This window comes from Misgurnus anguillicaudatus, chromosome 15 (genome assembly GCF_027580225.2).
Source record: "Misgurnus anguillicaudatus chromosome 15, ASM2758022v2, whole genome shotgun sequence".
NCBI classification, from domain to species: Eukaryota; Metazoa; Chordata; class Actinopteri; order Cypriniformes; family Cobitidae; genus Misgurnus; species Misgurnus anguillicaudatus.
The window spans coordinates 26,392,012-26,420,001 of NC_073351.2; the positions used below are offsets into that span (position 1 = coordinate 26,392,012).

At 37.4% G+C, this 27,990-nt stretch overlaps 1 protein-coding gene across 3 annotated transcripts; it reads right to left on the reverse strand.

Annotated features, from left to right (window-relative positions):
- Positions 1-678: 678 nt before the first annotated feature.
- vps9d1 (VPS9 domain containing 1) lies at positions 679-27,870 on the reverse strand. 3 transcript variants are annotated; one of them, XM_073853680.1, is made up of 16 exons: positions 27,718-27,870; positions 27,166-27,238; positions 26,438-26,635; positions 25,460-25,625; positions 24,484-24,595; positions 23,301-23,363; positions 22,396-22,448; positions 21,111-21,198; positions 20,947-21,032; positions 20,338-20,858; positions 19,899-20,028; positions 17,296-17,501; positions 17,015-17,099; positions 10,620-10,724; positions 4,220-4,336; positions 679-1,823 (listed from the first exon to the last, which is right to left on the reverse strand). In XM_073853680.1, the coding sequence occupies exons 1-15, from the start codon at positions 27,814-27,816 to the stop codon at positions 4,225-4,227; spliced, it is 2,097 nt and encodes a 698-aa protein (XP_073709781.1). In that variant the 5' UTR covers positions 27,817-27,870; the 3' UTR covers positions 679-1,823; positions 4,220-4,224. The 3 variants fall into 3 exon arrangements, with proteins under 3 accessions (XP_073709781.1, XP_073709782.1, XP_073709780.1); XM_073853681.1 differs by having other exon boundaries at positions 679-1,817; positions 25,460-25,622; positions 27,718-27,869; XM_073853679.1 differs by having other exon boundaries at positions 679-1,817; positions 27,718-27,869.
- Positions 27,871-27,990: the final 120 nt, after the last annotated feature.

Sequence of the window (27,990 nt, forward strand, 5' to 3'; positions counted from 1 at the left end):
CATTTTGGTATAAATCAACATTCACAAACAGAAGATAAGCATTTAAAGTGAACAGTTTAGCATGTGTGCTTAAAAAGTCTAGAATTTGTATGATATTATCCTACACTACACAGGAAATAATGTGGATTTTTTCCAGAAAATTTCTTGCATAAAATAGATTCAAGCACTTTCAATGATCTGTATCCATGTATGTGTTTTCAAAAACTTCCCAGGGCCTAAAATCCCCCCCAGATTCACAAACCTTCAAGGATTTCAGTACCCATGGGAATCCCATTTAAACCTTTCGGGTTGTTTGTGTACAAAAAGCCACTAAATTAAACACCTTTAAAAATGTATCAGATTAATTTTTTTTTTTTTTGCATAAATCTGTTAATCAACCTCAGTACAGATTAAAACTACCAAATGTTTACAAAAATTCCAGGATTTTAACTCTTTAATTGCCAAAATCATAAGTGATTTCACTGATTTGAAGAAAAATACCCACACAAAATAAAAGATTTTTAATAAAAAAAAAATCATTTTTCGGTCTTGGGCATGTCAAAGATTAGTAAAAAATTGGCTTTAATGCATTTTTAGTTTTTGTGCAGCATCAGATTTTATTTTTTTCTCCCTATTTTATGATTCATGGTCGTTTTATCCCATTTTGCATTTACAATATAAAAGAAAGAAAAACAGGGGAAAGGGTTAAAGACTCTTTATTGTTTCATAATTACATGCCATGCACTTCTTAACCATGCCCACGTGCATTCTCCATCTCTTGAGAATTTATGTGATCCAAGACAAAGAACCCTGGGAAGGTTTAGTAAAAATACACGGTCGCCGTCTCTCCAGCACAGAGACGATTTTGTTTACATTCAAGCTGTTAATATTCCCACAACAAAACATAAGTCAACAGCAGCATCTAAAACGACCTGCATAAAAACACAACATATAAATATATATTTATTTAGAGATATATTAATAAATTTGTACACGAACATTACAGACCTTATACCAAATCCCCTGAAATCAGAGATTGTGGATTTTATACTAAATCCCCTCACAGCATGAGGAGACTGATAGATGGTACAGCAGCATTAGTGTTTTTGGATATTTTTTTCACATTGATTTCAGACCTTTTTTGACTATCAGAGTGAAAAAGCATTTATACCTTTTAAAAAACTAAACAAAATTTAAAATCTATTACTGCTGCCGAACAAGAATCATACAGGAACATGATGCATATATGTATAGTAGTATATTGACTTACAAGAGAATTGCACAGCTCAGACTACAAAAAAATGGCTAATATACAAATTTCAATCATTTTGGACTAGCAAGCGCAACTTTCTGCAAAAGCTAAAATTCTGAGCTAAAACAACACGAATGGCAATTTGCTTATGGTTCTTGTCATAAATAGGTTATAGAATGCCAAATGCTAGTAGTGCTTTAGTGCTCCTTAATTCATAAAATTCACTATATGAAATGCTCTGACAAATATAAAAATCACTAAGAGTGGTATATAAAAAGCATGTTACTGGAATTCATTACATTTCGAATGACAAAGCAAAGTCCCTTTATAACATCTGGCTCATTTCATTACAGATAAATGAGATATTTTGACACACAGATCTCATTTCTAATCACATTCTGATGAATTCACATGGTGGTGCCCGTAATGCATTGAAACGCATGCGACCTTCGGCTTCCTGAGCGCGAGAGCAGCATCCGAGTAAGATTGTACTTGGGATTAAACAGGTTGTGCAGAGGAGATCTCTGTGGTCAGCATCTCCTGAGCACCATCAAAACAAGATAAGACCTTACCGCTGGCTGGACACCTAGAACCGGAAAACAAATGGTTCTAATTAATAAGAATGCGAGCCAGCCAGCTACTTTAGTTTCTGTGTAACAGACAATAATGTTAAAGTGTGAATAAAAAGCATCATCAGTCAAAAAGTTTTGTTTGACGTTTTGGCATGTATAACTGTCTCCATTGGGTAATCTAATTAGGACTTAAGCCACCGTAGGCTATCATTATTTCAGTAACTCGACCTCAAATTGAAACTTTGCCTTTGGCCAACAAGCAGCAGCATTTTTCCAAGTTCAGTTCAAAGTTCAGTAAGGTCAATGTAATCAATCCATGAAGGTAAGAGAGCAGCAAATTGGATGTTATTCAAAAGTACCGCCCAGTGACTCCCTCTCCTATTGTTTCTTTTAAGATCCTGTGTGATGAATGGATGGTAGGACTTAAGCGGATGGCAGCAGGAGCGTGTCTTAATGTGAGGCACGCTAGTATAAGCCAGAGGTTTTCAAACTTTATGATGCCAAGGACCTCAAATGTGACAAACCTTTTGTGAGGGATTCCCTACATAAAATATATATGAAGAGTTTGGTTTCAAAACGCAAAAATTTAAATTTTTTTTAATTAGTTACTGCCAAAATCCGTAAGTATTAAAAAGTAAATTCTTAATTTTATGCAAAATCCGATATCCGCCATGTTAATGTCATCTTTTCTCCCCAAAACGCGACAAACGCCAGTCCTCCTTTTCTGCAGAATGCAATAAATCCGCTCAACCAATCACAGTGCACCATTTCACTCATTGTAAACAACAATGGCGGCGGGTTGAATACACACAGAATCCTAGTTTTCCTCATCTACTTTGAACTTCGTGATCAACAAACAAACAAAATAGTAATTTTGATGGCATTGATAAACCTGTGGTGGTTTTCTGTAGGGGGTAAAAACGTAAGCCATCAAAATCGAATAATTTACGTGAGAGGCACTCGGGCAAAGGAAAAATGCCGGTTGTTGCTTGTTCTTCCACGACAGCATCAAGTTCTGTCATGCATTTTGAAAAAAAACTTGGATTTGGTCATGGATTTATTGCATTTTGCATAAAAATATAATACGTTTTTATAATAAATCTTTGAAAATCAAATGATGGATTTGAATTGTTAATGTTATTATAACCTGAAGATGCTATGTGAAAGTTTGTAACAGAAAATAGTGGTTTTCAACTTGTTATTTTCTTGGTATAGAAAACACACTTTTACCCAAAAATGGATTTATTGCGTTTTGGAACCAAACTCTTCATATAACAATTTATATATTTTATATTGTTTAACAAATATATAACTGGCTACTCTTAGAGTAATGTTGGATGTATAAATATTAAGAGTGTAGAGTAGCAACTTTCACAATAAATCTTGGAATCCTGCCTTATAAACCCCAATAAATGAGATAAAGGGGACAGCAAAAAAAACAAAAAACAAAAAAAAACACACTACATACAAAGAAAATATAAATGATTCTGGAATGTATTCAGCAAGAAATGAGAAAAACACATAATAAATAAATGTTACAATTTTTCTACGAAATTTTTTTGGGACTCATGGAGGCCCCCTGGGTGCCCCCAGTGATGCGCGGGTTGATTCGAAATGAGCAGGTGCCTGAGGTCACCTGCGGTTACGAGTCATCCAAAAATATTTTTAATGCTATTCGGGTCCAGGTCGGGTCGTTTGAAATAAAAATCCCAAATAACTATTTTAAACAATTACTACTTAAAAAAAGCGGGCCAGGGAGTGGGTTGGGTACAATATTTATTTTAATTTTTTTGCAGTCTGAGTTGCGGGCAGGTTAACACATCGGTCAGGTGTGGGTTGTTTATACATTGACCCGCACATCACTGGTGTAGCCTGACACTAGTTTGAAAACCCCTGGTGTAAGCGACTGCTAAACAGGTGTCTTCTGCTAAGTTAAATGTTTGAAAAAAATCGGATAATCTGATGTCAGAATGATTTGTTTTTACATTAATGCATGCAGCATATGCTTTTGTCGACTTCACACTGATAAAATGTATATCTTGTAATGCATTGTATTCATAAGATCGAACCCACAACCTTTTGCGCCACTAACGTAATGCTAAACCAGTGAGCTACAGGAACCTAGAAATTATATAACTGATTGACTCAAATTTCTCTTTCCCTGTTTGGGAGTATGGCCAAGAAAAGAGAACACCGTGTAATTTAAAATCCATACCCAACTGATAGGTCAAAAGTTGAGGGAAAGTTCAACAACAAATGAAAACATGACATTTAAAACTGATTGTCAAACAATCAATTATTACTTTTAATGGATGCTGCTACAGGCTACCCATGTAGGCACTACATAGCACACTAGGTTTAGAAACAGAGCCACACGTGATCCTAAAGTATTAACCTAAAACTGTTACTGGCTCACCTGCATCACGTAGGTTTGGTAGCCGGCGGTGGGGCTCCACCCAAAACCAGTGACTCCACATAAGTCAGTGCACTCTGCATTGAAGTCAAGCAGTAACCCTCTTCTCCGATCAGATACCTGTAGACATAAATAAACATGACTGGCGATTCTTCTCACAAGGGAAAACAATACCACCCCCATAAAGGGTCAACTTTGAGTGAACTCATCTGCTAATGAGACCAAGACACGAAATCAAGCTAAATCCAAGTACAGGAAAACGAGAAGAATGCAGTGAAAAAGCCAAAGAAATAAATAGACAATTCGCTTCAAAGCAGTGTTAGACACCTTTACACGGTGCTAATATATATATGAAGATCGTGTCTGACTGTGCCTCAGCAAGAAATAAAACCCTATCACAACTTTATTTTTACGAGGAGAGGTCTGCACGGTCTTCCAAGCCACCAAGAAGAATAAACATCTAACTAGATTTTATTCGTATTTTTTATTGAGAGGGAAACCCAAACCAAAATATCCCAACACTCCCTGTTAAGTGCCAATCTAACCAGCCTGTAAAAATGTCCGGTTTTACACTGATAAACAGAGCTCAGGGCTGTGGTCATTGTAGACACGCAAGGGTACAGGGCAGGAGGGGTGGCACGAATACCCACAACGCCGCTCAGGAAACGGGTCGAGAGGTCCCCCTCACATGCTGAGATCTGGTGTTTCAAAATCCTTCAATGTTGCCATCAAAATTGGATTCACTTTACAAATAGGCACTTTGTTTGTTTTAAGTATTTTTATAAAAACAAGTTCAGACTGGAGGTGATTTTTCTTCTTGGTTGCCAAATAAAATGTGTGAACAGAATCAGAGGGTGCGATAGATGACACATTTTGATTATTGGCACAGGGCGCGGTTTGTACTGTCGATGCTTGATGGATGCCCCAGTGACAGAGAGAATTAGCCAAATTAACATCAGGGCATGAGATAAAATGAAATTTGACAAGCCAGGTCTTCATTTTAACAGCTTTAAGGAAAAGAAGCCAAATGTTTCAGAGTCATAGAGTGACTGAAGATGCCACTAGCAATTGCATTATATCAAACTGACTACAGTTTCTTTCTAAGTATTCACATTTCTTAAAGGTATATTTCACCCCCAACAATGAAATTTTTGTCATGAACTCCACCTAATGTTGTTCTAAACCTGTATGAGTTTCTTTTATGTTGAACACAAAAGAATACTTTTGATAAATGATGGCAACTACACTGTTGATGGTACCCATTGATTTGCATAGTAGGAAAAACATACATGACAGAAATTTTTTTTTTGAGTGATCTATATCACATAAATCACAGAATGGACTTCAAAAATATTCAGGTTTGTTGATTGGCACCTCCACTACTGGCCAGTTATTTTTATATATACCCTGTATGTTAAATATCCCAAATGAACATTTTCTGCTCTCATTACATTAGAAAACTTCTTATGTCAGATAGCAATTTTTGTCCATATGACAACAATTATTGTATACTAGGGTGTCAGGATTCTCCAAATCCTTGATTTGATTACATGGTCATGATTCGATTTTCGATTTTTACCTTTTTTTGAAAGCACAAAAAAATGCTGTGCCATTTTTAGACTATACTTTTATGAAATATAGGCCTTGTACACACTGCAAACTTTCGGGAGTGACAACCGCATTAAAATGCGCGAGTAAATCCCATAAATGTTCGTTACATGTCTTTAAGGAACAAGACTCACTCCCGAAAATGTGATGATTGACACTGAGATAACCATAGCAACGTTCTGCCCCCTTGCGTGCTTATCACTCACAGATGTGACTATAATAATTTAACAGCGTTATGTTTTGCAACAAACGTCCGTCTTGGTGTTGTGCTTTGTACGCATTTTTGAGGCTGCTCCACAGCAGGGCTGTCTCACAGTGTTGCCAGGTCCTCGTTTTTTTGTACATACATACCATTTTGCCGCTTAACCGTTAAAGCCCCACTGTGTAGGATCCACTCCCATCTAGCGGTAAAACTCTATATGACAACCAACTGATTATTAGTTTCTAGCCCCCCCCATTCGGAACGCGTTTTAACTAGTATGGTGGCCCTGTCATGCCAAGGTTAACATGGCTTCTAGTAGCTAAAGCAAAAGCAATGAAAAAAAATGAACAATTTGCATTGTCCTTTGCCTGTGATCCGTCAAAGCACACAGATTTATGTTAAACATGTAAAAAGTCTGATTGTCATGATATGTCCGCTTAAAATCACATAAGTTACAAAAAGCAATCATAAACGTAGCTTAGACACTCCTTTTTCATCCACGCGAGGAAAAATATCACAGGGGCTGTTAAACTTGGTTTTAAGATGTGTTTTCATCGATCAGATCACAAGTGGACGAGAGAGAGACATTACGTTTACACTTGGTGTTTAAATCCGTCTCTTTTTGTCCATTTTCGACCGCTTCTCTTCAGATTACTGAGGAGATGGTCTGTGGACCAGTTCCTCTCCTGTCATTTACTCATGAGCTGGAGTAATGACAGGTTTAAATGGACACGAAACTAATATGTCAGAGTCCAATGCTTATGTTTTAAGTAAACGTGTTACATGCCCGTGTATATGTAAGAGCTTTCTCTGATATTGGTGAAATAAGATCGCACAACTTTCACACGCTTGTAAAATGAAACGAAAGACGCGCAGATCAGCGGCGTTTTATCAATGAAAGGCTAAAAATAGCGCTGTCACCGTGTGTTTGTGCTAGAGGTCAGAAAAGATGAAAAACATTTATCTCAGTACCTCAGATTACATAAATGGGCGGAGAGACGGCGTGTGGCTGTTCCAAGACATTAAACCACATGCATGTTTACACTAACAAGTGTTACGCATACCCATGTTCAAGTTTACAACATAAACTGTATAGATGTAAACGTATATGCTGAATTACCTGTGGTGAAGAAAGTAACTAAGCAACTTCATTGTCCAATGAGCCCCATCTTGGAAAACTAACTCCAATATGACTTTGGTCTTGATGTTTTCCCATTCCGTTGTCGTTTAAAATCCCCGTTTCGCTTCCTTGGCGACTTGTTTTAATGTCCTCGAGAATATGTCTTCAACAGGCTTTCAAATCAAAGCATTAGATCGCAGGTTTATCACGGCGTGCGGCCGAAGGATTCAGTCTACGCAGGTCGCAGGCTGCATACGTCATCAAGCCTGGTTTATTTAAATTAACATTACATTAACATTAAATTAATTAACATCACATTCGCAAGTCATAAGCATATTACATCAATTTACAATTAACTAAGAATAATTGTCAGCTTTATAATTGTTAATATTCTGAAATAAGTCTGTCTTGATGACATATACCGCCTACACATGCAACCTAGTGCTGTGTTCAAAATATCGATACGACGATACATCGTCATGGACGCATGACGATGCGCGCATCGATACAGCACCTTCCGTATCGATTCGGATGCACTTTTGAAAGTAACGTGAAGAAAAACGCTGTTGATCCATATGTAAAGGACGCATGTGTCCCATGGTGTACGTAGAGTTAAAGGTAGCGGGGTATACTTTCACTTTGCGTGTCTGTCTCGCTGGCGCACGTGTCTGCATAAGGAGCCGCGTACTCGCACTCTCTCTCTTTCTTTTTCTCGCTCGCGCGCATATTTAAAATTAATGAGTTCAGTATGAAAGCGCAGATATCTTAGCCTATACTACAGCAAAGGGCTTTATTAGCCACTCTCTTATAAAACAGTACTAACCCATTTGAGAAGAACAAAGATTTGCATGTGAAAAGTGTACGTCTAGAGATACAGAGCTACTTCAAACTATAACTGTCACATTAATAATCTGATTTCTACTAAATAGTATTAACTCTGACTGGATGTTTATAGATATGTTCAAAGATATAAAATAATTAAATGAGAGACAAATATAATGCCTAGAGTAAGGCACTACCTTTGTAAAACTGCTTTAAAAAACATAAGTACTAACTCTGGGATTTTAAGCATTTCTACAGTATGTTACCCCAAAAGCTAATAAATGAATGGCAAAAACACAACTGTTACAACACTGCTTATTCAATGTACAATAAACAGATAATAATTATGTTACAAAAGTCTGAACAAAAAAATTAATTCAAAATAGTCTTGTATCGTGATGCACATCGTATCGGGACCCTTGTATCGGCATACGTATCGTATCGGGGAATTGTTGGCGATACACAGCCCTAATGCAACCTCCGTAGGCTTCAGCTCGCGGCCAGCTTGAGTGTAGTCTGAAAGCGCGAAAGGCGGAGCTTGAATTTCAGGAATGTCCCTCGTCGGCGAATGTATTTCAAAGATGGAGGCACAACATGGATTCAGCCAGAGAGCGCTACGGCGGTATGTATTTTAAATAGCAGATTCTACACTTACGAGAATACTTTGATTAGTGGGGTGGGCGTAATTACACATGAATGAGCACATACTTTTGAAAGAAAACATGGGTTTTTGCTAAGAATTAACTAAAAATAGTACACAGTGGAGCTTTAAGGCTTTTGGCTCATGAAGTGATCAAGATTTTGGTGTTGTTAAAGTTTGAAGGTGCCGGTCCCAATATTTTGATATTTGAGGTAAAGCATTTGGATTTATTTTGGTTTATTATTGGATTTTTCTTGTTCGCTGTTTTTTCGTGCAAGATCTGGCAACACTTGTCAGAAAACGCTTGTGCCTCTGACATTTTCTGCACCGTGCATACAGAAGAGACCAAGAGAGATGTGTTATGTCCATGATGCATGCTTAAACAGTTTATAAACTACTAGTTGTTCATTTCGGTTATGTACACACTATGTCGAGTTCCTGTAAATGCCGTTGTCACTACCTGCATTTTGCGAGAGTTAATTCGGTTGTAGAATGCGGTTGTCAGTCCCGTAAATTACTGAAGTGTGTGTGTACAGAACTGGATTAAGCATTAAAAGGTGAACTGACAACCAAATTAATATGCAGTGTGTACGTGACCATAATATCTGACGTTGAACCCGGAGATGCCCTGCCATGTTAGTCCAGCTGCCAGTGGAAAAATATGGTACACGCACATACCTGATAAAACGAAACGTCTGGTCAGACAAACATTCCTGTCAGTACTTTGCACCTTAAAAACATGCTTTTATTACCGTCAGATGAGATTGTGAGACTATACCCCAATAAGTCATGTTTAAATGCTGTTTTCATAACTCTTAAGTAACTGAAATAAGCTGTTGTGAAACTTAAACAGATCTCAGTTCAAAAAATGACCGGTCCTGTCACAGACGCCGTTCTGCTGTGCAAACATGCATGCTCTGTTCTGATTGATTTCAGCTAAAGACGAGAGGCGTGTGCTGTTTTTTGTTTCCCATGTAAAAAGCAGCTTGCGTGGGGTCTCCTGCATCTGCCATGCTATCTTTTAACTGGCTGTAGCTAGCGAAATTAGATGAGGTTGACTCACAGCACTCAACACGCGTTTTATTTTCCAGCTTGGCAAGCTGACCGGAAGTGACATGGGGGCGTGTCAGCATTTACGATTCCATTTTTTAATTCGAAGTTTGAAGTTGTGACTTAATTTCGATGGATTTCGATTTAAAATCAAAATCGCGACACCCTTATTGTATACTAATGACAATTTGTCATGATAGTTGCCAAACTACTAATTTTTTTACATTATACATTTGTGACCCTGAACCACAAAACCAATTTCAAAGTTGGGATATATACACATCATATGAAAGTTGAATAAGTAAGTGTTAAAATAGAACAACATTTGGCCGAGATACAAGTAACTGAAAAACTGAAATGTGATGGAAAACAGCCTTTAAAGGAAGAGTATGTAGGATTGTAGCCAAAACTGATATTGCAATCACAAAACTTGTGGCTAAAACCGGTACTGCAATCACACAACTGGTGGCCAATACACAACATGACAACATCAGTTGAGGGCTGCAACTCCACTTTTTAAAATGACAATATCCTGGCCAGACCAATGTTGTGAGTGATATAAGTATTTCAAATGAAATTAATTTCTTAATGTCTAGTGACATATCAGAGCCATTTTATGATTAATTGATATAAATTTCTTACATACTGTTCCTTTAAAGTTGTCCAAATTAAATCCTTAGCAACTACATCAATAAAGTTTTGATATATTTACAGTAGGAAATTTCCAAAATATCTTCATGGAATATGATCTTCACAATAATATCGTAAAAAACAAACAACAAAAAATAAAAAGCGATAATTTTGACCCATAATGTATTTTTGGCTTTTGCTACTTAAGACTGCATTCAAGCTAAAAGTAAATTTGCACCTGCATTCCCTGGAAATCAAACCAATGATTTTTTTGGCAACTAGCAGCATTCTCAGTTAATATAGATGGATGATAGTGATTTTGAGGACGCACCCCTCATGAATAAACTCCTCCAGCGCAGCACATTCAGACACCAGCTGAGGCATTTCGCTCTTTAAAGCCACAAACGCCAGGATGGGCAGCAGGTCATCAGCACCTCTGAGAAAGAGAGAGACAGAAATTTAAAATCCATTTTTTATACACTCTTATTACACCCAGGTGGACCTTAAACTCTGACTTTAGCCTAACATAAAAAACACAATCCAGCAAGGAATCAATAGGTGTGTAACTTGATCTTAATTATTTAGCCAATGCATCACCAAAAAGTATCCAGGTAACCAAGTTAGGCGACATGGTATGAGGTAGTACCTTTGTTTAATCATCCCCCAAAGATGTATTTTCCTTCGCTTCAAATTAAATATGGCATCTACCCTTACAAAAAGTGACAGATTACATTAATGGATCACGTAACTGCGAGTGCACTTGCGTGAGAAAGTAGCTGGGTGTCCCCTTTCCTGCCGGACACCCGATACGTAAAATACGATACGGCATTTTATCACAATCCTCTCTGCTAACAGAGGTTTATCAAAAATGAGACTCACGCAAACCAAAGGCGTGCTGGGGATGACACAGTCATCAGCTTGTTGAAGCCTGTTTGATAAATGATGGCAGAATTTGTGCATATTCAAAACCAGCCAAAATGTTTTCCTTGAAGCAGTTAGCGGTAAAATGACATATGGGAGACAGTATAGCAAAATATGCAAGCAAGTGCATAAAAGAGCTTATGATAAAAGACAAATATGCTCCCTTTGTGCAAGACAAAAGAATCAAACTCAGAAACACAATCACATCAAGTGACCGCTATCCCTGTACAGAGGGGAAAAGCAATACGAATCCTGTGTGCAAAGCAATGCCGAAATGAAAAAAAGAGACAATAGAACAGAGCAACCGAAAGAAATGGTGAGAATGGTTAAATTGTTCATGTTCACGCATGCATGAGGACGTTCACATTTTCCTTCACAACCAAACACAAACTTAAAAAGTAAAACAAAGACAATATGTGCATTGGCCTTGCATCCGGGCGAAATCAGGGCAAGTCTCACGAAGCAATGCTTCTACTGGGATCCCTAATCATTTTTGAACCCAAGTTCAAGCAGGGAGCGGGAAACACCCAAATATGTTAACGAACCCACGCCATCAGATTCACCAATCAACCTTGCTCTGACAAGAACGAACATGATTGTTAGGGGGTGGGCAGTATAACCAAATTCTTGCACAATACGCATTTAATTCTATTGTTAAAGCACATTGTAGTTATTTTGCAAAAAAGTCAACTTTATGCAAGCAATATTTAAATAAATTCGAAAATAAGAAAATCTGAACATAAAAACAAACTTTCTAAATAAGATTGAATGAGTGACTTTTAAAAAGCAGTGTGTGACATCACATCAATTTAACATTTCAACTTGGTAGGAACCATTTCAATAATTATATGCCAAGTTGCATCATAGCTTGCCAACCATAAACAACCTACAATTTCTAAACTAGATGAGTGGCAGGTTACGACGCGATAAAATCGCTTCTATTACAAATCAAGAAAGCACGTCAACACATCTGCAACACGGTATGCAGACTCAAATGCCAAACTATAGCATACTCTTAGTTTTCTTTTCTCGTTGCCAATACAATCGCATTACGCATGCCAGTTCCCACAGTTACACGCCTGCACAGTAAAGTCAAATAAAATCTTAAGGGCTAAATGACTTAATGTACATGACACTGGGAACCAATATATAAATGCGACCAGTGCTTAGGACAACTGGAGAAAATGAGGCAGCTTGGTTGATGGGTTTGGCAGGGTGTGGCGAACGCAAGAGGTTACAGACATCATAACGGCCCCCGTTTTTCCATTTACAAGATGCTGGCGTGTGCTTGTGCTTTTACTATCACAGTTGAGTGGGGTGGAAAACATCTTAAATTTCCAACACAAAGTAAGTGAAGCTGACACTGAGGTCTCTGTGGGAGATTATGTGAGCTGCTAGATAGACCTAGCAGCACGCGATGAACAGATCCTCATTGCCTCTGAGCCAAGTACAATCACTCTGATATACCTAAACCAACCAACACATAAAAAACTGTGTTTGCATCAGGATGTGAGCTAGGAAATACACTAAATAAATGCTGGGTTATTTTCAACCATTTTGTGCGTTTAACTTTTTGGGATTTTATCTTATTCACCATATTTCCCAGAGTTAGATATGTCCATACATACCATTTTCATCTCTGTGCGTGCTGTAACTCTGTCTGACGCACCAACTGCTAGCCTAGCTTAGCACAAAGACTAGAAGTAAATGGCTCCAGCTAGCATACTGCTCCCAATAAGTGACAATATAATGCCAACATTTTTCAATTTATATGTTGTAATTTGTAGTCACAGCGTGTACAAATAACAAGGTCATATGAGACACGGCCGTCTTTTAACCGTATACATACTGGGAACTATATTTTCAGAAGGCAAAACACTGCTACTTGGGCATATAAATGGGAAAATGTTGCCGTTATATTGTTACTTATTGGGAGCAGTATGCTAGCTGGAGCCATTTACTTCATGTCTTTGTGCTAAGCTAGGCTAGTAGTGGGTGCGTCAAACAGAGATACGGCAAGCACGGAGATGAAAAAGGTATGTATGGTCTAATTCTGGGGGATAGGGTGAACAAGCCAAAATCCCCAAAAGTCGGCGTGTTCCCTTAAATTAACTACTTAAAATCTGCGGACCCACCAGCTGGTCTAAAACGGCATCATCAATTTTTTTTTAAATACAAGTTGTAGAGCATAAAGTTTTCTGTAAAAATAAGACAATATTTAAAAATTTACTCCAAAGTATGTTGGTAGATTACTCAATTCAGGCATGTCTAATTCTGCAAAGATTTTTATTACTGCAGAGCATACCCAGAAAATGTTTATATTTGACCCAACAATTGGTTAAAACAATCCAGCATGTGTTAAATTACAACCCAAAAGTTTAGGGTTTGTCCCTTAAAAATAATCTAGCATTTTTTAGAGTGCACTAGGGATGGGCATAAACATTTGGGATTGATTGCAATAAATGACCAATGAAACAACTGTATGACTTTCTTTCAATAATATTTAGCTACTATATACAAATGTGTCGGGTAAGGTGCTTTTTGTGATTGGGTAGGGGAGAACCGAGGCAAAAGTAACGCGATACGAAATAGGGATGGGACGATTACCGGTTTCACGATTAACCACGATAAAATGTCCTGACGGTTAGTATTATCGTTTAAAATCCAATTTACATTACAACAGTGTTTTATTACTGTGATTTTGAAAACTCGCGGTAAATCCTGTCCAGCCAGAATCAATTTGACACAGGCGTGCACTTGCAACATAGTTTTTTGCACAAGGCGGCATTTATTCATTCACTGTAAACTTATTAAACAGATTTATTTGACAGCATCTGTAGCACACAACACTTGACAGAGCGGACAAATATCGCGTTATTTACTCAATGTTTTCTGCATGTAGATCCAGATAGGTAGCCTAGAAATCTAGACGCACCCTAGCGGCCGCAAAATATATTTGCTACCAGGGTTTAGTCTAGGCACTCACAATACACTTAACAGCTCCAAAAACCAAAATTTGGTCAGGCCAATCACATCGTGTGTAGCGTCTGTGGGGCGGGCTTAACATGATGACGACAGAGCTGCCTGCGACGGTTCCTACTTGAAAACAAAGAATGGCTGCTGCTGCTAGCGAACAGCTTTCTTTTGAAGCGGCTTTGGCCGCGACTCTGGAGGACTTAGACTTATGTTTTTCTTTGAGTGAAGAGCAAATAACCCTACTGAAGTCCTTTTTAAGCAAGAAAGATGTGTTTGGAGTTTTGCCGACTGGTTACGGTAAAAGTTTGATATACCAATTAGCTCCACTGGTGGGGAAACGCATGGGACTCATACGTCACCTTCTTCGTTGCTCTAATTGGTCATAGCGCTATCCTATTGCGTACAGAGGCATTTTGAGGGACAACCTTATATCCCGCCCCTTGCATTGAGCCGATTGTGTGAAGAGTTGCCAGACCTTACATCTTGATGTAGGTCTGGCTAACCAGGCTACCAGAAAGGTGTTTTCAGCCATGATAAGTAAATTCCTAAAGCAGTCTTTTTTTCTTATAATGCATTGTTTTTCATTTCATGTGTTAAAGTACTGATCAATCTATAGGTCATTTAGTGACCCAACACATCCTGAAGTTTTACTTAGAAAATAAAAGTAAATCGTGTTTAAATGCAGAGATGTATAAAGTACTAGCGACCCAGACTTGAGTAAAAGTACAAGTGCTCTATCAAAAAAGTGACTTGAGAAGAAGTTGAAGTGCTCTTTAAGCACAGCACTTCAGTGGAAGTACTTAAGTATTAAACATGTTTTGTACTTAAGTATTGCAAATAGTTTATTTTAAAATATACTACTCAAGTACTGAAAGTAAAAGTACAAGTATTGTGTAATGTACTTATTAAAGAAAACAGTCAAAAGTTTGAATATAATATTGTTTATATTATTTCAAATGTTTAAGCTAAAGGACACTCACAATTCCTTTGGCTGTAGCAGGAGTACAAGGACATGAATGTTCAGATAATTCAGATTAATTTAACTGATATGGCGATAGAGAATTCAGAATTAATGAAATATTAGTCGATATAATGGTAATAGGTAAAGGTACAAGGTGTTTCATTGAATTTAGGTTTCCTTCTTTCGCGCACACTCGCCCTTTCTTGCGCATTCTCTCTCCCTCTCTTTCTCTCTCTCTCTCTCTCTCTCTGTCTTTCTTGCGCACTTTGGTTCTCTCTTCGCTTTACATTTGCCCACAACTCATATTTCCGGCTCATATTTGTGAGTGAGAGGGAGGGGTCGCCCTTCACTATCTCCAATTGGTTCAGACCACCATGTGACCATGATTCGTAACATTTGAGAGTAACGAGTAACTATGCAGCACATAAAAAATGTATCGGAGTAAAAGTATTAAACTCAAAGAAAAAATGTACTGAAGTAAAAGTAGAAGTAGGAGAAAAAAATAATACTTCAGTAGAGTACAGATACTGTATTTTAGTACTTAAGTACAGTAGTGAAGTAGTTCTACTTCGTTACTATACATCTCTGTTTAAATGTGAGGAGATCCTGTCAGGACGAAAGTAACACTTGTTACTTTTGTCCCGCTGCTAATACTTTTGTATATGTTGAAAATTTATATTCTTTTAATTTGATTGTTCAAATTATTGATTTTTTTATTCTCAACAATTTAAGTTTGTACTGTTGGTTGCTTTTGATAAAACTGAAATTTAAAATGAAAAATTTAATGTAATTTCATTTTTTTTACAAAGATAAAATACAAAATATGTTTGCAGTTACATATTAACGATGTCATAGTCACGTACATTTAATAAAAAACAGTATAACACAAAAATCTCTCTTGTTTTGTTGTGTTACTTTCGACCCTGCAGGTGGGGTCGAAAGTAACAATTCACCACTTGTGTTCAAAGTGAAATTATACTGAAGTCGTTTTACATTTTTACAAAATAGGCTCCTTGTTTCCTGTCTGCCATTATTGGACAAACTGATTAATCCAGGTGTGCCTGACCTCAGTAGTCACAACAATAATCAGACACACCTGGATTAATCAGTCCAATAATGGCAGACAGGAAACAAGGAGCTGGCTGAAGTTCAGGAAGTAGTGCAGCTGGGCATAAAGCCTATTCTACCTGGTATTGACAGACCACACTTGTGAGTTATTGACCACAGCAAAAATAGATCTCGATCTATAACATTATCTTTTAAAGTTACGTTTTTCTGAAAAATTTTACTTTCGCCCCCGCTCTCCCCTACTGCACCACTCCTCACAGTATCTCTTTTCTAGATATTAGCAAGATGATGTAACAGCCAAAAACACCTGCAAAAACACAATTTAAAAAAAATCAGATGCAGATGGACAGAGATGTACATTTTTTGGTCAGTAGCTACTGTGATGCAAATGATTACCCCTTCAAAACACATGCAGGGTCATAACTCAATTTCTTGGAAAGAAAGATGCATCATGTCAGCCAAAGTTAAAGCTTGCTTTTGGTTGGAATAAATAGATCAATATTACTTTAGAACTCAACTCTCACTGTCCCGCAGCAGTTTGACACACTGACCCCCTCTCAATGCGCATAAAAGCCAAAGTGTGTTCCAAAATCCAGACAGGGCGACCCACATAGAGAGGAAGTTAGCCCTGGGCACCCGCAGGGTCTAGGCGGTCGAGACGCAACCCCTGTTGTGCTTTGGCCCCTGTGGTGTCTAATGAAGTCTGACACAGGGTCAGCAGATACTCAGGAGGTCATTTTGAAGTCTGAACTTGAACGAACTGTTTAGAGAAACAGAGAAAATATGATGTGTATACTCACATTGCTGCCGATTTAGGTGGAAGGTCACTTTCTTGAAGTAGGTGATACTCTTCTGCACAGGCACAGATAATTCGTAGGGTGCGAACTGCAAAGAAACAAGTTATTTTAACACTGTATAAGATAATTCGTAGGGTGCGAACTGCAAAGAAACAAGTTATTTTAACACTGTATAACATTTGTACATATTGACCTGTGAACAAAGCATCTTTGTATATAAAGCACTGCAATACCAAACCAGAAGTGTCTATATGATAACACGTCAAGTAAATAAGATGGCTTACCTATACATTCCAGTTTTTTCTGAGGACAACAGTCTCTACATACAAGTTTCAACTCCTGTACAGCTGTTTCATATGGGTAGGAACCAGGTAGCACAGCTGGATCTCTGGGGAACAATTTGGATGCTATACCAACATCACCAGGTGAAACATTGCGATGAAGACGCATGCTGCTCTCAACAGTCATCTCCCGTTCCCGATGCACTTGTCTAACAAAGAAATCATAATTTCGTATATAAAACAAATATATAAAACCAAATTAAAGGAGACGTTTCATAAGACTTTTTTAAGATGTCAAATAAATCATTGGTGTCCCCACAGTATGTATGTGAAGTTTTAGCTCAAAATACCATATAGATCATTTATTATAGCATGTTAAAATTGCCACTTCGTAAGTGTGAGCAAAAATGTGCCGTTTTTGGGCGTGTCCTTTTAAATGCAAATGAGCTGATCGTTGCACTAAATGGCAGTGCCCTGGTTGGATAGTGAAGATAACGGGGCGGTATTATCCCCTTCTGACATCACAAGGGGAGCCAAATTTACAATTACCTATTTTTCACATGCTTGCAGAGAATGGTTTACCAAAGCTAAGTTACTGTGTTGTTCTTTTCACAATTTCTAAGCACTGTGAACCCAACTATAGTATTTTTAAACATAGAAAAAGTGACATAACTCAGCTAAAGTAATTTGTGATTTACTGTTTTCAACTTTGATGCTACTAATCTCATTAGATTATAAGACTTTAGCCACAGGGTCACATACGCATTGAATGCCACCTACAGGGTTCCCACACCTTAGTTCACTTAAAATTCAAGGACCTTTCAAGGACTTTCCAGGTCCAATACCCTCAAATTCAAGGACTAAATGTGGGGACAGATTTCAAGTGAGAGCAAGGTTACATCGTGTTACCTTTTAAGATACATTGTTACAGTTCCCTTTTGAGGGAACTCGCACTGCAGTGACACTTTGGGGACACCTCCAGGGGTAAGTGCGTCTGAATGTGTATATCAAATTTAACCAATGGTGAGGCTTAACGACAAGGACAGGGTGATGCGGGAGTCAGGAAGTATATCGCTATCTGAAATATTGCCAAAGACGGCGTTACAGGGACGCAGGAAGTATGGCACGGGAGACGCAGCGTCTCGTTCCCTGACAGTTACATAAATAACCCAAGACGTTTTCACGTGTCAAACACAATTATGCAAAAAGCATTTTGGTATGAATCAACATTCACATACAGAAGATATAAGCATTTAAAACTAACAGTTTAGCATGTGTGCTTACATTTTTATCCTACACTACACAGGGAATAATATGGATTTATTTTCCAGAAAACGTCTTGGATAATATAGATTTAAGCACTTTCAATGGCCTGTATCTATGCATATTTATTTTCAAAAACTTCCCAGGGCCTTGAATTTTCTCCCCCAGATTCACAAACTTTCAAGGATTTCAAGGACCAGTGGGAACCCTGCACATATACACAAGCAATGAATATGCCTCAACTAATATCAGGTACAACATGCTTTGGAAAGCAGTTGTAAAAGAAGTGATGGCTGTATAAAAGCATCCCAAAACTGAGGAACATGTCTATAATTCAAAGTTATGACTGCTGCTTTTAGTTTAAGAGTGCCATCTACTGCTCAGTGTGTGAATGCATATAATCATAGCCCTCCAATCTCTACTAGTGCACATACATCCTTACTGAACGTATGAACCCAAGTTACAGATGGTAAACTAATCCTTAATATGCACAGACCATTGCATAAGCAAGTACAGAAGAATACTTTAGCCAAAAAATGAAAAGGACATAGCGTCACGTCACCACTAAGTACGCGTTGTGACCGGCATCTGTTGTTACCGGAAGCTAGTTATTTTAGTTTGTGATGTTTATTTTTTTATGTTTATTTGAGCAATAACCATTCTGCTCAAAAGGAGTGGGCCGAAGCAAAGGAGCTTATAAGCGCCCTCCCACCCCAAAATTAATACAATTTCTCATTTTACAATAGTACAAAAAAAAAACATAATACAAAAGCAACAACATAACACAACAATACAACATCAAACAACAAATGAAACAAAACGCAGATAAAATAAAAAATGGATTATATTCATTTTCAATATCTAATCATGGTAACAATACCCCTAATGGCAAATCATTTCTTCTTCTTTATACTCATCATAATCTTTTGTTTGTATTTATATTTAAACATCGTTTCATCTCCCTCTCCAAGGTATTCCACAATCGTACCCCATTAACTGTAACGCGAAAACTTTTCAAAGTTGTACTATGTTTTTGCAAATGCAATGTTTTAAATATTGATTTTTTTCTTACAAAATTGCATTGATTGCCCTCAGAAGGCCTTTATTAACTCACTGGAGATGTGTGGATTACTCCTGTGAAGGACGGAGTTTTTTGGGCTTCAATTTAGAAGCACCATTTACAACCATTATTAAGCTTGGAACAGCCTAGACATTTTCTACTTTAACTCTGGTTGTGTTCGTCTGATATAAAATAATCATATGAATTACAGGCTGAGTAAATCATGGGGTAATTTTCATGTGTGTCTGAACTATCGCTTTAAAAAAAACTGATGTGACAGTACCTGAAGAGTGCCAATAGAGGGTGCCAAATGGGGGTGAAGAAGACTTCCTCTATACTCGCCACACAATGGTCCTTTGAAGTTGCAGTGTTGAGACATTCAAATGACAGAAGACATAGAGACAGCAGGCGATCTGTTTCATACAAAGACAAATTAGTAATCTAATAAATCATAAAATGACTCTTTGACAAACGTGATGATTTAAGACGTAGAGATGCCAGTGTTGACGCAAGACACACGCATGATAAAAACCATATAAATCCCAACTGCATATAACAAGGGATTCTATGAATCCTGAAATCACATTACATAAACCATCTAGTGTCTCACCTTTTGAAAGCAGCAAATCACAACAGCCCAAAACAAACAAGACATTGTGCATATACAGTAACTTCAGCCAGTGTTTCTACAGCAATGCAATAAAACTCAAACATATAATTACCAATGGCATTGTGGATATCCTTGACTATGGATTTTAGATGTTCTTTCTGAGCACGCTCCTCAAGATCTTGAACATGAGACTCTATGTCCAGCTGCGAGTCAAAGGTCACATCAGAGTCCATGTCATCACAGCTGTGAGAAGGAACCCAGTCCAGCTGAGTAAGAAACTTCTCCAGATCCTCAAAAGAGTTTTCCCTATCCGAGGGAACCTGAGATGGGTTGTACTCAAGGTCCGTCTCTGACTTCGTGTCATTTGCGTTGAGATCACGGGACGGGGAAAGGGAGATAGAGGCGTCGGATAAGCTGTGTGTTAGAGCAGATTTAAGTGGGCTCGGTTGCTGCTGAGGGGACAATGATCTGTCGGAGAGAAGCAAGCTCTGGGCACTTTGTGAAGGTTTTAAATGTAGTGAGCGACCAGGGATTGGGCTTAGAGGAACACGCTGATTCACAATGGGGTACAGTCGGTTATACACTCTGTATTGAAGTTTTTTCAGTAGTTGCATGACTGGGTGATCTGGGCAGCTGTGACCAGAAAAGAAACAGGTGACCTGATAAGTGACAACGTTTCTAATACACATTTATGAATGCACAGACCAACACAAAAACCTACCCAAGAAGACAGCTGATAAGACCTGAAACAAGTGTTGGATCATTCGGGCTCTTTTTCAATCTAGCTTTCCAAACTTTGGGCCATTCCTAAAAATGAAGCAATAAAGAATGATACTGATGCAAGAAAAAAAGAAGCCCAAATGGCTACAATGATAACATACTCACATGATCCTGCTCATATTCAAGCACACTTGCATATAAAACTCTCTGCTCTTCTTCCTCAGGTGTCATTATGTTACAGTTTGCAAATCGCCTGGATGCAGAAAAACAGCCTTTATTAAGCACATACTTCCTTACTGAACATATGAACCAAAGATGTTAAAAGATGTTAAATTTATCCTTACTATGCACAGACCATTGCATAAGCAAGTACAGATTTTTGTTAAAGGGATACTTCAGTTAGTGACGGTCGTTTTCGAAGCACTGCTTCATGAGGCTTCGAAACATTTACGAATCTTTTGTTTCGAATCAGTGGTTTGGAGTTTGATTTTAGCAAACGAGGCTTCATTACGTCATAACTGTTTCGAAACGTTTCAAAAATCTGATGGTTCACCACTAGGGGGAGTTGATCACATGACCACTGTCTAATATGTTTAGGTGAACTCGGGTCAGTTTTACTATGAAAGTTCATAAAACATTTATCCTTCTGACTAATAACACTGCCATTTTGTCTACTTTTTGTTTATAGACAGATTAAATGACAAAAATGTGCATAATTAAAAGGGTAGTTAGTTTTAATCAGTTGTTTGCCATAAATAAAACTAAAAACACATAATACACTTTTAACTATGTCTTAATTAAGTTAAATAATTTTTTGTAACATATTTTAATAAAAATCTTGCTATTATTTTGTAAAAAAAAAGTGTAAAATGTTTGGACACATCTGCTTTTACACTATTTTGACCAGCAGGGGTCGCCAGCATGTGTGGGTTTCGAACTGCTTTGAAAAACTGAATCAATTGAAGCTTCAAAAAGCTTCGTTTCTCCCATCACTAACTTCAGTCAAAAATGAAAAGGACATAGCGTCTCATTTCCACTTTCTTTACGCAGGAAACATGTTGTCGTTACCGGAGCTAGTTAATTTAGTTTGTAATATTTTAAACATTTATTTTTTTTCTTACAAAGTTGCATTGATTGCCCTCAGAAGGCCTTTATCAACTCACTGGAGATGTGTGGATTACTCCTGTGAAGGATGGATGGACTTTTTGGGGCTTTAATTCCAAAGCACCATTTACTACCATTATAAAGCTTGAAACAGCCTAGACATTTTCTAATATAACTTTGATTGTAAAAGCCTGGATGTGTAAAGACAGCTGTTTTATTAAGTTTTAACTTCTTTTATAACTGCTAAAAATGTTACATACAACACAAATGACAAATACGAAATATTCAGCATGACACTATGAAAAAGCAACTAACTTATGCATTTGGAGTAAGACCTGAAACTCACCTGTTTGCTTCTTCCTGAAGGCGAAGTCTCCTCTCCTCCATTTTTCTTTGAAGCTGTTAACATTTAGGAAAACTCCTTACGATTTGAAAAGGTTACACTTTACTCAAATAAAGAATAACTAACATATGGAATGGTTCCTCAAATTAAGCAGCAACAACACAAACAATAAACAACACAATACGATAGCATAAGACCATTATTTGCTATACTTTTCTGCAAGTTCACATTCTACTATAATTTAATAATCTTATTGCATTTAACAACAACAAAAAAAAACATGATTGATAAATGAACCATGACTGATAAATCAACCATGATTGATAAATGAACCATAAAACTATAAAAGCATAAATAATTTGCTTTGCATAGAAAGTACCAAAGGTCAAAGTTGGTGACGTTCCTAATCCTAGAAGATTTAAGATTTTCACTATTTTCATTCAAGACAGCCCTGACCTAAAATGTATCTCAAAGGTTAAACATTGAACCCAGTTTCTCAAAATAAACATCCAAACCCTTTGCTGAATTTACATACTTATGTAACAGCTTTCACAGTCACAGGACATATTGATAAAGTTATTGATGTTAAGCAAAAACCAAGTTTACGAAAACAATCCAGTTAGAAATCACAAGGACCTCAAAGAGGTCCACTTGGATCACAAGTGGACGATGCTAAACCCAGGTGTATATGTATGAAACGTTTTAAGCCTATCCACTTTCAACCACATTTAGAAGTAGTCAAAAACACCATGTGTAAACAGCCTTTATTCAACTAAATTTTTTCATCTCTGACCTGATCAGATAGATATACATAGATCTTACAAAACAACTGCCGAACTGTGTGAAACTTGAAAACTTAATTTTTAGGAGAGGCACTGGAAACCTCATCATAAGGTGGTGAAGGATACAGCATCTTGTCTGGCTTTGGCAATGATCAGATTCTCCATCATCTGTCTTTGGAGTGAGAGGGTCTGTATTAAAGGAAAATAAAGCAAGTTATAATTTCAGTTTAAACTTAAAATCAATTAGCTGGAAGAAAAAAAATATAAAAATCTGAATTTTGTCTAATAATGAATTTTAATAAAGAAACACATTGTTTTTATGGCAGACATTTTAACTACTGCATGCACAGGCTTAAATATGACATAATGAACTCAGGACTTTTTTTGGTACCATTTTGCAATTATCCGTCTTACAATAATATATTTTGTGCTTTAAACGTTGCACTTCAAAAACTCATAAAGCGACTTTATTTAATTTCATATGAAGGTTCATTTCAGCATCTTATTCAGCTGTAACGGCACCCTGCTCTCAGCGTTTTTGAAAATCAAACTTGGTCTGAATCAACGAGTCACTCGTTTTTTTTAAGTTTTAATTTTATATCCAACAACAATAATGTTTAGGCCACTAGTTACCATTCACGTCGCGTCAAAAAACACGTAACGTTTTAACTTATACCTTCCAAAATGTCTTGAGTTTTTTCCATAATCTGAGATCCACTGGCGTTTCTCTGCGTCTCCGGATCATTCTTGAAAACTGACCAACAAACAATGTTTGTGTCCCAACTAAAAAAAAGTGTGTCCAAAACCGAACCTCCACCAAATTACAAGCGCTTACCATATATTTAAATGCGACGTTGCTCATTAAAAAGCGATAGTGGAATTAAATAAAATATTATTTGTGTGAATCTGATATCGTTTCTGACTAAATTCCACATGAACTACAGCCGTCGCTTTGGAACAGCGTGTAAACTTGAGTGAATCGCGCAAAGCCATTTAAAACGAGAGGTGTGGCGTCAATAGTGTTCTGCGCATGCGTACAATTAGGTACGCTACCATGGGGCGTTCGACATTGCAGGACTGCGCAGACCGCTCTGCGTATGACATTATTGTACCGCGAGAGTGCTTCTAAAGCTGCACAGATCACTCAATCTCACGATACTTTGATGTAATATGTCGCATAAAGTCCAACACACGTAAAATTAATCCTGTTAGGGCTGATGGAGGGAACTGTCAGTATGTTAATTAGTAAATGCATTTTAATAAGTGTATTTTCCACAACTTTGTCTCCCATTTGCTTTTCATGACTTACCAATGAGGTCTTTTGAGTGGCCTGACCAGGAGTAAGTCTTGCCAGCCGTGCTTCATAGTTAGCCTTAAGTTTCTGATTTAAACGGGATGCCTCCTCAATAGGTGTTAATTCCCTGTCACACACATGAAAGTATAAAACTGAGCTATGCATTTTATTTATGCATGTGACAAACGCTTTTATCAAAAACATTTCTTTTTACACAAAATCCAGGTGTGTTTCCTGGGAAATGAACCCATGGCATTGTTATGCCAGGTCAATGCTCTTCCAATTGAGTTCCAGGAACAGTGTACAATATTTTCAAACATTTTGGACAGTAGGACCAGCTCTTAAATAGAGCTGTAGAGATATGAACATATAGTACAATTGACGTCATTCAAATGGATGCAGAACAGATTCACTCATTATCTCAGAACTGATAGCCTTGAAAGATCAATTGCTTGGGTTAGTGGAAGTGAATGTAACAAACTGTTGTTAAACATGATGTGTCATGTGAAGCATTAAAGAAAACAAATGACAGTGATTAAAAACCAACCGTAAAAGCTGTATGTGCCCTAATCATTTATTTGAAAGATTAACATATCATTATTTCTTTTTTCTGATCCCTATCTGAAATTGCAACATTCACACAACTCTGTTACCATATAGACCGAATGTCTGAAACAAAGCGGAATGTTTTCAGTGCTTCTGGGTCAATTACAAAATGGATCAATAAGTAAACACAAAAAATTGTCAAAAAACAGAAATATGCAACATTTAGGAAATACAGTAATCTGTTTTATATTTTCACTTTGGTTTATATATTGTTTTTGCTTGTTATCTGGCATTTCCCTTTGTATGAAACAGTATCTTTAAGGGTCAATGAGAGGCCAGCTTTGAACCCTACAATCAATTTATTATCAGAACTCTTTACTCATCATTACATAGAGTTCATCTGCATTCTGTATACAAACAACTGTTATGAAACTCATTGACTCACTTTCTGTTGTCTTGTGAAACCACCATCTGAAGCTTCTGGAAGACTTCAGGGGGCAGAAAGGGGGAGCCCATCTCTCCCTCTGAAAGGACCCTACGGTGTCTGGTGGGTTGAAGGTTGGCCTGCTGTTTACTTTGAGTCTCAGAAACCACTGCTGCCTCATTTACTGCTACAGAAAAATGAGTTTAAAATATTCATGCCGTACATTGAGGCTGATGTACCAGTTTTATAAAAATGTGTCAGGGTTTTAAAGGAATAGTCTACTCATTTTCAATATTAAAATATGTTATTACCTTAACTAAGAATTGTTGATACATCCCTCTATCATCTGTGTGCGTGCACGTAAGCGCTGGAGCGCGCTGTGACGCTTCGATAGGATTTAGCTTAGGCCTATTCATTCAATGGTACCATTTAGAGATAAAGTTAGAAGTGACCAAACACATCAACGTTTGTCCTATTTAAGACGAGTAGTTATATGAGCAAGTTTGGTGGTACAAAATAAAACGTAGCGCTTTTCTAAGCGGATTTAAAAGAGGAACTATATTTTATGGCGTAATAGCACTTTTGTCCGCTCCCCTTCTCACTCTCATAATGGGAGAGGGAGGGTGTTACTGCGCCGAGTCGAAGTACTCCCAAAAGTGCTATTACGCCATAAAATATAGTTCCTCTTTTAAATCCGCTTAGAAAAGCGCTACGTTTTATTTTGTACCACCAAACTTGCTCATATAACTACTCGTCTTAAATAGGAAAAACGTTGATGTGTTTGGTCACTTCTAACTTTATCTCTAAATGGTACCATTGAATGAATGGGGCTAAGCTAAATGCTAACGAAGCGTCACAGCGCGCTCCAGCGCTTACGTGCACGCACACAGATGATAGAGGGATGTATCAACAATTCTTAGTTAAGGTAATAACATATTTTAATATTGAAAATGAGTAGACTATTCCTTTAACCTAATATATAAATACATTATGGCTCACCTGTCATTTGTGAATAATTTTTGACATTAATGGCTGGACCAGTGGTCTGTTTGAGAGATGACAGAGGGTTTGGTGGGGAGTAGGAGGCTTGTGCTGACAATTCATCCCTTCTATCCAAGCATGATTTGACTCTTTCTAAACATTGCTCTGCCAGTTTAACCATCTTCTCCACTTCCACTGACACCATCTCACTCTCCTCTGATAGAAGATACACATAAAAAATTATGTATTTTTGAATAGTTATTGCCTTTTCAACACAACAATAGCTTTGCAGGTAGAATCCTATCATGTTGAATCTGGCTGTTAAAACACCTGCAAAGGTAATCACGTGCCAATGTGATAAGATGTAGTCTAATCTAAATAGGAGTTAAAGAATAATTTAATTTAATCTTTTCTTCAAGAGATACATGTGTGATCATGTATTATCATGTGTGTAATTTACTAATTGCATCTTCTGCTTAATTAAATTTACTGTAGTATTATGAAGGGCCTTTTAAGTGAACAAGAGCAGATCATCATCATCATGACTAAGCCAAAATACAAAGCTTAAGACATAAGCACAAATAAGATCGCTTCCTTAAAACTCTTCTTAAAGCAGGAAGGTTAATCATAAATAACAACAACAACTTAAAGGAAGTGAAATTTATTGTGAAATAATCAGTCTGGAAAAGCTGAAAACACTGTTTATCAATGATTTCACAAAAATAAAGGTGTAAGGTCATACTTACGTTTAATTTCTGCATCCTCAAGCAAAGCATGTGAGATGTAGTTGATACTTCTCAAGTATTCACAGTATGCCTCCTATATAAAACATAATCATAGTGAGGGGCAGAGAGATTTTGTGGAACACAGTGCCAGACATTTATAGTCTTTGCTGGGTTTCCCACTGAACTGTTTGGGCATTTCTTGAAATGACACATCCACCTCCCATTGGAGAAAAATAACAGGCACTCAGGCACAACAGAAAAATCTTTAACCACAACCTCTAATTTCAGGTGATATTGACAAACATTAGATTTAGTTAATATCAAAGAGTCAATAGTGCATATCAGTGCTGATAAGATTTTTTCAACTGATACTAGTGTTTATTTACTTTCACTGGAAAAAATACTAGACGAAGTTCGCGTTTGGGACGTAATCGACTGGATCTGGAGTACAAGGAAAACATTGCGGTTCTCAGGATCCATCAGCAGATAAATGACATCCGTCTCGCGTACAGTTATTGGCTTTTGGTCATGTCTGTACCAAACAGAGAGGGTTAACGATTTAAATGTTTGTACCTTGTGTTTGTTGCCGGTATCCAGCTGAATGGCCACTTTGACAAGTCTCATAGCATTTTGCAGTGGTCTCTGAAAACTGTCACTCTGAGGGGCGGCCATCCTTCCAAAACAATGAGTGAGTCTGGCCGCAACAACAACTTCTAACACGACAGAAATCTCATAGTTTCAAAATAAAAGTCACTATCTTTTCGCACAAGGTTTATTTCTGACGACTTTGATGTAAATTTAAATTGTAAATAAAATGTACATTTATTCTGTGATCTCCAGAAACAG